Source organism: Hemiscyllium ocellatum, chromosome 32 (assembly GCF_020745735.1).
Source record: "Hemiscyllium ocellatum isolate sHemOce1 chromosome 32, sHemOce1.pat.X.cur, whole genome shotgun sequence".
NCBI lineage: Eukaryota > Metazoa > Chordata > Chondrichthyes > Orectolobiformes > Hemiscylliidae > Hemiscyllium > Hemiscyllium ocellatum.
In genome coordinates, this window is record NC_083432.1 from 16,367,436 (window position 1) to 16,379,482 (window position 12,047).

Genomic DNA, 12,047 nt, shown 5'->3' on the forward strand with positions numbered 1-12,047 from the left:
ATCAATTTAGCAACAAAATACCTGTGATACTGGGCAAACTGTATTCGAGCAGAGATGGCTCAGAATAGGTTAATAGAGTCTTTAAGATTAAAAAGGGCGTTGATAAGGTGAATTTAGGAGATTGGAGATGGGCTTATAGAGGTTTATAAAATCATGAGGGGTACAGCTAGGGTTAACTGTGGGTGTCTTTTTTCCCTAGGATGGGGGATTTCAAGACTGGGGGGTACATTTTTAAGGTCAGAGGAGAGAGATTTAAGAAAGATACAAGAGGCAACTTTATTACACAGAGGGTGGTTTGCATGTGGAATGAACTTCCTGAGGAAGTGGGTGGATGTGGGTACAATTACAATGTTTAAAAGACATTTGGATAAGTACATGAATAGGAAAGGTTGGAGGGATATGGGTCAGGAGCAGGTAGGTGGGACTAGTTTAGTTTGGGATTATGTTTGGCACAGACAGGTTGGACTGGAGGGTCTGTTTCCATGATGTATGACTATAGATTGTATGACTATATCCTTGTGAGAAAGGTGATGAATTTATTATTGTCACCAATGTGTTGAGGAAGGGGAAGGAATAGGAAAAATATGCTCACAGGAGGTAGTTGGCATGGAATGCTTTCCTATGGACAGTAGCTCAAGCAGTAACTATGATTTTTTTTAGAGGAAAGGGCATGAATATTTAAAGTAAAGGAAGAAAGCAGGGTTGTGTGAAAGATATCATGCAGTGTGGCTGGCTTTTGAGAGACACTCAGAGATAGTCTTGATGGGCCAAATGGCCTTTCTTTTGCTGCTCTGTAAACATACTTTAGCTCAACTGTTGCTGCGTTTGTGTACCTTTTAAGTTCCAGAAGAAATGTTACTTTCCCTCCACAGGCAAGGCCGCCCTGACTGGGTGATCTTTGGTCGATTGTCCGAACACAACGAAACAATTTTGTTCAAGGAAAAGTTTCTGGACTGGGCTGAATCAAAAAAACCAATGCAAAGGGATGTTGAGATTACGGCTGAGGTAAAGGTACGGTGCAGGATTTCAAACAAAAACGCAATGAAGTTTTGGATTTCCATAGCATCTTTCATGACCTCATAACGTTGCAAAGTGTTTAACAGCCAGTGAACATTTAAAGTGTATTCACTGCGGTCATTCTCTGAACCCGGTGGCTAACAGTCACTCAGCAAGATCCCACTAACCAACTAAAATTCAGGACTACAAAGTCTGATGTCCAGTCATGCTTGTAGAAGGAGATCAATTGACCAGCAACTCTGGGGATGCCTGCCCTGTACTTGTTCAGATAGAGGACATTTGAAGCAGTCACACTGTCCATGGTTAAAATCACACAACACCAGGTTATAGTCCAACAGGTTTATTTGGAATCACTAGCTTTCAAAGCACTGCTCCTTCATCAGTTGGTTGACAACCTGACAAAGAAGCTGTGCTTCGGAAGCTAGTGATTCGAAATAAACCTGTTGGTCTATAACCTGGTGTTGTGTGATTTTTAACTTTGTCCACCCCAGTCCAAATCAACACTGTCCATGGACTCTCACAGTCTCCAAGTTTGGAGAAAGGTCATCAACCCAAAATATTAATGCTGCTTCTTCCTCTCTCAATGCCTCTCAGACCTAAATGACTTACTGAATGGTTTCTAGCAGTTCTTCTTTTACTTTTTTATACTCAACTGATGCCTGGATTCAACCTCAATTTGTTTTTACTCATTCAGCTCCTATCATCCATATAGCTCACACTCGGTTTATTGTATCTCACAAGCTCACAACTTGTAAACGCCCTTCCTTCCCTCAGGGCTGTGGTAACTTGCAAAGGTATAGATCCTGACAAAATGACCACTTTCCTTCAATGTTTGTCTACTTGTTGGGTTGGTGCACTGCTTTCTTCAATACTGACCATTACCAGGTAAAGAAACTGGTTTATTAACAGGATATAGAGGTGCTGGAAAAGGTAAAAAGTAGATCGGCGAGGATAATATAAATGGCAAGTTATCCTTATTGGGAAAATGAGGAATAGAGTCATAGCGTCATACTGCACAGAAACAGACTCTTTGATCCAACCAGTCCATGCCGACCTTAATCTCAAACTAAACTAGTTCCACCTGCTTACGCATGGCCCATATCCCTCTAAACATTTCTTATTCATGTACTTTTCCAAATGTCTTTTAAGCATTGTATCTGTTGCTGCATCCATCCTATTACAAGATGATTAGGGGTTTAGATAGGGTTGACCATTAGAACCTTTTTCCACATATGGAGTCAGATATTACAAGGGAGCATAGCTTTAAATTTAAGGGTGGTAGGTATAGGACAGATGTTAGGGGAAAATTCTTTACTCAGCGAGTCGTGAGTTCATGGAATGCCCTGCCAGTAACAGTGGTGGACTCTCCCTCTTTATGGGCATTTAAACGGGCATTGGATAGGCATATGGAGGAAAGTGGACTAGTGTAGGTTAGGTGGGCTTGGATCAGCACAACATCAAGGGCCGAAGGGCCTGTACTGCGCTGTATTTTTCTATGTTCTATGTTCTATATCCTCTGGAAATTCATTCCATACACAAACCACTCTCTGTGCAAAGAAAGTGCATCTCATGAATTTTTAAAATCTTTCTCCTCTCACCTTAAAAATATGCCCCCTAGTCTTGAAATGCCCCACCCTAGGGAAAAGACACCTGCCATTCATCTGATCTGTGCCCCTCATGATTTTATAAACCTTTATGAGCTCATGGAATGAAGGTACCACTGTTAGACTGGGGTATACAAAGTTGGACTATAACCTGGTCTTGTGTGATTTTTTAACTCTATGAGCTCACCCCTCAACCTCCTATGCTGCAGTGAAAAAGATCCCAGCCTAACCAGCCTCTCCTTATAATTCAAAACCTCCATTCCTGCCGAACCCTCTCCAGCTTATTAGTATCTCTTTTATATCAGGGTGACCAGAAGTGGACACAGTTCTCCAGAAGAGGCCTCCCCAATATCCTGTACAACCTCAACACATCATTCCATTCCTGTACTCAAAGGCCTGAGCAATGGAGGCAAATGTGCTAAGTGCCTTCTTAACCATCCTATCCAAATGTGATGGAAACTTCAAAGAACTATGTACCTGAACCTCAAGGACTCTGTTCTACCACACTGCCCAAGGTCTTACTTTTACTGGTATAAATCATGCCCTTGTTTGTTTTATCAAAATGCAATAGATTAGATTAGATTCCCTACAGTATGGAAACAGGCCCGATGGCCCAACAAATCCACACCAACCCTCCGAAGAGTAACTCACCCAGACCCATTCGCCTATATTTACCCCTGACTAATGCATCTAATACTATGGCAATTTAACATGGCCAATTCACCTGATCTGCACATATTTAGATTGTGGGAGGAAACTGGAGCACCCGGAGGACACCCATGCAGATACGGGGAGAATGTGCAAACTCCACACAGACAAGGTGGGACTCAAACCAAGCTCCTGGCGCTGTGAGGCAGCAGTGCTAACCACTGAGCCACTATCCCTCCCAATACCTCACATTTTTCAGATTAAACTCCATTTGCCACTCTTCAGCCAATTGATGGATTGCTTTATAATCTTAGATCACCTTCTTTACTGTCCACTGTACCAACAATAGGCTGAATTGTCCTTCTTTGTCTTGAGAAAACAAAGATGATGGGTGGCCATTTAGAGCATTTGCCATTTGTCCCCCCAAACCCTGTCCAAAACCGACCCCCCGTGTCTGCCCCCAAACCCTGTCCAACACTGCCCCCCAAACCCTGTCCAACACTGCCCCCCGCCTGCCACCCAAACCCTGTCCAACACTGCCTCCTCCTTCCCCCAGACCCTGTCCAACACTGCCCCCCTGCCTGCCCCCCAAACCCTGTCCAACACTGCCTCCTCCTTCCCCCAGACCCTGTCCAACACTGGCCCCCTGCCTGCCCCCCAAACCCTGTCCAACACCGCCCCCGGCCTGTACCCCCCAAACCCTGTCCAACACTGCGCCCCTCCTGCCCCCAACCCTGTCCAACACTGCCCCCCACCTGCCCCCCAACCCTATCCAATGCTGCCCCCGTCTACCCCCAAACCCTGTCCAACACTGCCCTCGTCTGCCTCCCCAAAACCTGTCCAACACCGCCCCCTGCCTGCACCCCAAACCCTGTCCAACATTGCCCCCCGCCTGCCCTCCCCAAACCCTGTCTAACACTGCCCCCCCGCATGCCCCCCTCAAACCCTGTCCAACACCGCCCACGTCCTCCCCAAACCCTGTCCAAAACTGCCCCACCGCCTGCCCCCCCAAACCCCGTCCAAAACCGCCCCCCGCCTGCCCCCCTCAAGCCCTGTCCAAAACTGCCCCACCGCCTGCCCCCCTCAAACCCTGTCCAACACTGCCCCCGCCTGCCTCCCAAACCTTGTCCAACACAGCCCCCCCACCTGCCACCCCCAAACTCTGCTCAAAACTGCCCCCCGCTTGCTCCCTCCAAACCCTGTCCAACACTGGCCCCCCGCCTGCCCCCAAAACCCTCTTCAACATGGCCCCCCTCCTGCCTCCAAACCCTGTCCAACATCATCCCCGTCTGTCCCCCCAAAACCCATCCAATACTGCCCCCCGCCTGCATCACAAAACCCGTCCAACACTGCAGCCGCCTGCTCCCCAAACCATGTCCAACACTGACCCCTGCCTGCCCCCAACCCCGTCCAACACCTCCCCCTGCCTGCTGCCCCAAACCCTGTCAAACACCGCCCCCCGCCTGTCCCCCAAACCCTGTCCAACATCGTCCCCTGCCTGGCCGCCCCCAAACCCTGTTCAACACCACCCCCCCCAAACCCTGTGCAATACTGCCCCCCTTCCTGCACTCCCCCAAACCCTGTCCAACACCACCCCCCGCCTGCCCCCCCAAACCCTGTCCAACACCACCCCCTGCCTGTCCCCCAAACCCTGTCCAACACCGACCCCTGCCTGGCCGCTCCCAAACCCTGTCCAACACCGACCCCCGCCTGCGCCCCCAAACCCAGTGCAACACTGCACCCCCCCAAACCCTGTCCAACACTGCCCCCGCCTGCCCCCCAAACCCTGTCCAACACTGCCCCCCTGCCTGCCCCGCAAACCTTGTCCAACACCGCCCCCGGCCTGTACCCCCCAAACCCTGTCCAACACTGCCCCCCTCCTGCCCCCAACCCTGTCCAACACTGCCCCCCACCTGCCCCCCAACCCTATCCAATGCTGCCCCCGTCTCCCCCAAACCCTCTCCAACACTGCCCCCGTCTGCCTCCCCAAAACCTGTCCAACACCGCCCCCTGCCTGCACCCCAAACCCTGTCCAACATTGCCCCCTGCCTGCCCTCCCCAAACCCTACCCAACACTTCCCCCCACCTGCCCTCCCCAAACCCTGTCTAACACTGCCCCCCGCATGCCCCCCTCAAACCCTGTCCAACACCGCCCACGACTGCCTCCCCAAACCCTGTCCAAAACTGCCCCACCGCCTGCCCCCCTCAAACCCTGTCCAACACTGCCCCCGCCTGCCCCCCAAACCTTGTCCAACACAGCCCCCCCACCTGCCACCCCCAAACTCTGCTCAAAACAGCCCCCCGCTTGCTCCCTCTAAACCCTGTCCAACACTGGCCCTCCCGCCTGCCCCCAAATCCCTCTTCAACATGGCCCCCCGCCTGCCTCCAAACCCTGTCCAACATCATCCCCGTCTGTCCCCCCAAAACCCATCCAATACTGCCCCCCGCCTGCATCACAAAACCCGTCCAACACTGCAGCCGCCTGCTCCCCAAACCCTGTCCAACACTGACCCCTGCCTGCCCCCCAACCCCATCCAACACCTCCTCCTGCCTGCTGCCCCAAACCCTGTCAAACACCGCCCCGCCTGTCCCCCAAACCCTGTCCAACATCGTCCCCTGCCTGGCCGCCCCCAAACCCTGTTCAACACCACCCCACCCCAAAACCTGTGCAATACTGCCCCCCTTCCTGCACTCCCCCAAACCCTGTCCAACACCACCTCCTGCCTGTCCCCCAAACCCTGTCCAACACCGACTCCGCCTGCCCCCCAAACCCTGTCCAACACCGACTCCCGCCTGCCCCCAAACCCTGTCCAACACCGCCCCCACCCCTGCCCCCCAAACCCTGTCCAACACCGCCCCCACCTGCCCCCCCAAAACCCGTCCAACACCGCCCCCCGCCTGCTCCACCAAACCCTGTCCTACACCGGCCCCGTCTGCCCCCCCCAAACCCTGTCAAACACCACCCCCTGCCTGTCCCCCAAACCCTGTCCAACACCGATCCCTGCCTGTTCCCCAAACCCTGTCCAACACCGACCCCCGCCTGCGCCCCCAAACCCTGTGCAACACTGCACCCCCCCAAACCCTGTCCAACACTGCCCCCTGCCTGCCCCCCAAACCCTGTTCAACACTGCCCTCGCCTGCCCCCCAAACCCTGTCCAACACTGCCCCGTGCCTGCCCCCCAAACCCTGTCCAGCACCGACCCCCGCCTGCCCCCCAAACCCTGTTCAACACCGCCCCCCAAACCCTGTGCAACACTGCACCCCCCAAACCCTGTCCAACACTGACCCCTGCCTGCCCCCCAAACACTGTCCAACATCGCCCCCCACCTGCCCCCCCAAACCCTGTCCAACACTGATCCCCACCCATCCCATCCACCTGCCATATGCATCCCCTCCACCCACACGTCCCTACCCCCTCTCCGGGGCGCGAGACTGGACACCAATAAGATTGCTTCAGCTGCTGTCTTTGGAGGTTGAGTGTCCAATTAGTGCACATGCGCATACACACACACACACACACACACACACACCTCTGCCCTGTACACGACAATGTTAGAGAGATTACCTGGGGAAGGGGGGTTTAGGGTACACGTCTGTGTAGAACTCCAGGGAAAGTGTGGGAAGAGAGAAAGAGAGGAGGTGGGAGGTCACTCATTTAGAGACAGTGTCTGCACTCCCATCAGTCCAGGACAATTCTCGGCAGCACTCTTAATCACCGTAACCAAAAGACGCCATCAGTGTTGAATGTACGTCTTTGATGTAATGTTTCTGTCAGGACCTCAACATCTCCTTCGGATAATCTGATTTTCAGATAATTGGCATTCGGATAATCAAGGTTCCTCTGTATTTCCTGTTGTGGGATAAAGTAAAATTAGAGGCAATCAATATAAAATAGTCACCAAGAAATCAAATGGGGAATTCAGCAGAGGCCTCTTTACCCACAGTGTTGTGATAGTGAATCCTTGTTGTGTAAGGAGTAGCCATGTACCACTGAGGAGATGAAATGCAGACTGGGTGACCGCTCTCTCTGTAAAAAGACCTCAAGTTTCCTGTTGCCTGCCACTTCAACGAACTAGCATGTTCCCATGGCAACATGTCTGTCTCAGGCCTATGCAGTGCTCCAGTGAAGCTCAACATAAGTCAAAGAAACACCAACTAATTTTCAAGTTGAGAACCCTGCAGCTGTTAGGACTGAACATTGAGTTTAACAGCTTCAGAGCATGAACACCTACTTCCATGTTCATTAACCATTCCGTCATCCCTAGATCCTGTTGTGTGTGGATTTCTCTTAGCACAGCCAACCCATTTTCAATGATACACATTTCCCCTTAGCAACCATTCAGCATTTACCTCTCTCCCACCTTACTATTAGCAATCCCTTTTTATCTCTTTGCCTCCTATTCTACTCACTCCTTCTCCCAATACCCCTTTCATCAACCTAAATTATTTGCCTGCTGCATTCAGTTCTGAACAAGGGTCACTGGATTTGAAATGTTAACTCTGTTCTTCTATCCGTAGATGTTGCCAGACCTGCTGAGTTTCTCCAGCATTTTCTATTCTTGTTTCAGATTTCCAGCATTCATATTTCTTTGTTATAGCACAATGGGTAGTTGTGTCGAGTAGTACAGATACATTTGATGGGAATCTCGACCAGTACTTGAGGGAGGAAGAAAATGGAGGGATGTGCTGATGGAGTCAGATGTGGAATCTTGCAAAGAGGTCAGAGTATGCTAACTGCCCACATTCCCCATTGGGCCAACTGTTTGTGAATTGCTTTTTTGATTAGACTTACAGTGTGGAAACAGGCCCTTCGGCCCAACAAGTCCACACCGACCCGCCAAAGCGCAACCCACCCATACCCCTACATATACCCCTTACCTAACATTACAGGCAATTTTAGCACGGCCAATTCACCTGACCCGCACATCTTTGGACTGTGGGAGGAAACCAGAGCACCCGGAGGAAACCCACGCAGACACGGGGAGAATGTGCAAACTCCACACAGTCAGTCGCCTGAGGCGGGAATTGAACCCAGGTCCCTGGCGCTGTGAGGCAGCAGTGCTAACCACTGTGCCACCGTGTTTATTCTGTCTAAACCGAATGAGGTTTCACATACCCACAAGGTGATGTTTTCTTCTGTGTCATTTCAAAACTTTGAGTAGATCCTTATGAAACTTATTTCGTTTTTACTTTAATGAAGACACTAAAATAATGGAAAAATAATGAAACATTAACAAAAAAAATGACAGCAACAAAGTATACACAAGAGCTTGAATCGATTTTTTAAAAGGTTTTGAGAAAATAGAAAATGGAAAGCTTGGTTAATTAACAGTTAATGGGATGAAGATTCTTCAAAATGTAAGCTGCATATCTGCATTCACGTTGTGTAGCAATCTAGGTTTGCTCATTATATCATTTCAGTTGCACGACACTGTAATCTTTTGCTATAAATTCTGTTTCTTATGATCATGTTCCATAGCCACCTGATGAAGAAACAGCACTCTGAAAACTGGTGCTTCCAAATAAACCTGTTGGACTATAACCTGGTGTTGTGTGATTTTTAACTTTGTCCAACCCCAGTCCAACACCGGCTCCTCCACATCATGTCTCTGAGAGGCATTCTGTCCCTGCATCCAGGGCAATCAAACCACTTCAACACCTAATGATTTGATTTGATTTATTGTTGTCATATGTACCTAAGTACAGTGAAAACTTGTGCATTGCAAGCTTTTGAGGTGTACACACTGTTGTAGCCGCAGTATACCATTGAATGTTACTCTTAACATTTGCTCAAGAGGTTAAATATTCCAATTTTAACCATTTCACTGTCAGAAGAAATTAAATCCTAAAACCAACTCTAAATATTAGTCATGTCCTTTACATAATGTTTGTTCTCCTTTACATCTGTGTTCTACAGTTAGATCCTCAGAATGACCTGAAGCCATATGATGCTAAGCTGCTGATTCCACTCCCGCAAGTGTCACTCCGAATGATCCTGGACGGAGTGGATGTGCAACGTGGTTATGGATTCCTACAAATGGATGGTGAGAGGATGTCAGAATTGAAGACTGTCGATGTGGAGATCTGGCACGTTCAGGAGTTTGAACACAGCCAGCTCCCCAGAGAGAGTTATGGCCAGTTCCACGAAGGGGACACATACGTTATCCAGTGGAAGTACACCATCTGCAGCCTGGGTAAGTGGATGAGTGAATCCCGACAATGCCATCGCACACTGTACTGACTGTTAATGTTGTGTCATTGCACCCTCTGGTGGGCATACACCATGCTGCAGTTTGAGGAAGAATAACAGCAAGTTCTATCCGTGCAGCAATTTTACTGCGATAGGATGTCCTCAGACACTTTACAGGAGAGGTAACAAGTAAAATTTGGCACTCTGCCACATTTTGACTTTATTAAAAAAAATTAATTGGAATGGTAGCACAGCAACTATGTTACTGGACTATCAATGCTGGAAGTGTGAGCTCAAAACCCTCCATAGCAATAGGGAAATTTAAATTCAGTTAATTAAAGAAAACTGGAAGTGAAATTAAAAAGCTAGTAATGATGACCATATAACTATCAAGATTGATTAAAACTCCAACTGGTTCACTGATATCACTTTAGGAAGATAGTTGGCAATCCATAACCACTTGGGTGTACATGTGACTCCAGATCCAGAGTAATTCTCGAAACTATCCTCAGAAATGACCAAACAATTTGTTCTTGAGAAAGGTGACTCACCTGCACATTCTCAAGAACAATACTTTGTGGTTTGTGAATGAATAAGCATTTGGATAGTAATTTTAAGGAGTGTTTTAGAAGAGAGGAGGGATGGAGATTTTAGGAAGGATTAAAGGGTAGTGGGCAGCCGAAGGTATGACCCTCAAAGATGGAACCACAAGGTGGTGAAATTAAAGGATGTGAAAAAGACTAGAATTGGAGGAGCCCAGAGATCTCAGAGAGTTGCAGATGTTTATAGAGACAGGGACAACTGTGGGGCTGCAGGAGGTTACAGAGACAGGGAGTTGGATGATTGTGGAGCTGGAGAAGGTTAGAGACAGGGAGGGCAAAGTCATTGAATGGTTTGAAAGCCAAGATAGGGATTATAATATCCTGGCATGGTCACACATTTTATGTGCCCAAGGACCGGCCTTGGTTCCAGGTGGGGTATGGGCAGCAGATATTTAGATGAGTTCAAATTGATAGGAGATGGAAGGACAACCAGGAAAATGTGAGAAGAGGCAGGTCTAAACCGTAATGTAGACAAGTCATTGATTTGGATGGCCTTGGTGTTCGAGTGTATATCTGAAGTCTGAAGTCATCTCAGGGTCAGATATGACACTAAGGTTTCAAGCAGTCAGGTTCAGACTTAATGGATGCTCAAGAAGAGAAACTTTGCAGTCTACCCTATGTTTAATAGGAAGAACTTTCTGCTCATCCAAAGTTGGATGCCAGACAACATGTGGGACAAATTAAAGGCAGCATTGGAATTGAGGTGTGTGATCGTGAAGTGGAGCTGGGTATCCGCATGACCTTAGTGTAGGGTCTTTGTGTAGATCACAGCTGAATTTACCTGGTGTAAGGTGGGAGAGGGGAATGCAACATTTTACTGAAGTGTGTTTTTATCATGAGAATGTGTTTCAGGCAGCTCACCTGCTGGGACACCTCCAATGCAAAAGAAGCAAGTTTCATCTCTGACAGACCCTGATTTCTAATTTGATCTGATTCCCAAACGAGAAACTCAGAAGTCACACAACACCAGGTAATAGTCCAACAGCCTCTGAAATCTTGTGATTTCAAATAAATCTGTTGGACTATATTACTTGGTATTGTGTGACTTCTGACTTTGTCCACTCCAGTCCAACACTGGCACCTTCACATCATCCCGAAAGAGACCAATTGAAATGGAAACACAAGTCTCTTCCTGCAGTAAGCACTGTCTCCTCATAGAAATTTCCCCCTCAGTTAATGCTGGGCCTGGGAATATTTCACATGGAGAACAAACAGGCTGTGGTCCCTTTAAGGAGCAGACATGTGCAGTCAGGCAGCCATATTAAAGGGACTGTGCCATGTGAGAAACACCATGAAGTGGAATTAAAGGGACCACAGATACTAACTTCCCACATTACAAGTTCAAAAATATTTAATTGACTGTAAAGTACTTCAAAAAATCCCTACAGTGTGGAAACAGACCATTTGGCCCAACAAGCCCACACTGACCCTCCAAAGAGTATTCCACCCAGACCCATTCCTCTATTCCTCTATGTTTTCCCTGACTAATGCATCTAACCTACACATCAATGAACACTATGGGCAATTTAGCATGGCCAATTTACCTAATCTGCACATCACTGGACTTTGGGAGGAAACTGGAGCACCCGGAAGAAACCCATGCAGCCACGGGGAGAATGTGCAAACTGCACACAGACAGCCGCCTAAGGTGGGAATCAAACCTGGGTCGCTGGCACTGTGAGGCAGCAGTGCTAACCATCGAACCACCATGCCACTTTGGGAGGATCAGTGGTCGCTATACAAATGCAGGTCTTTATTTAGTACTGGTGCAGTTCAGGTAACTCAGTGCACACCTGCACTCAGAATGGTAGCACTCGCTTCCACACCAGACAGCAGCATTGTCAACGCACTGCCTGCAGACCTCTCATATTCTGGAGGGTGAGAGTTTAAATTCAGTGCAGTATGGATAGATTCTGATGTACCAGCCTCAGGTGGCTATCTGTGTGGAGTTTGCACGCTCTCCCTGGAATCTGGATGTACCTGATT

At 48.7% G+C, this 12,047-nt stretch overlaps 1 protein-coding gene across 9 annotated transcripts in view; it reads left to right on the top strand.

Annotated features, from left to right (window-relative positions):
• The window catches only part of svild (supervillin d), a 227,065-nt gene that overhangs the window by 179,859 nt on the left and 35,159 nt on the right, over positions 1–12,047 (top strand). For all 9 annotated transcript variants that reach the window (XM_060848960.1, XM_060848963.1, XM_060848961.1 and 6 more), the window contains 2 exons: positions 873–1,011; positions 9,187–9,463. In XM_060848960.1, the coding sequence (XP_060704943.1) occupies positions 873–1,011; positions 9,187–9,463 (416 nt within the window). The remainder of the gene's footprint in view (positions 1–872; positions 1,012–9,186; positions 9,464–12,047) is intronic.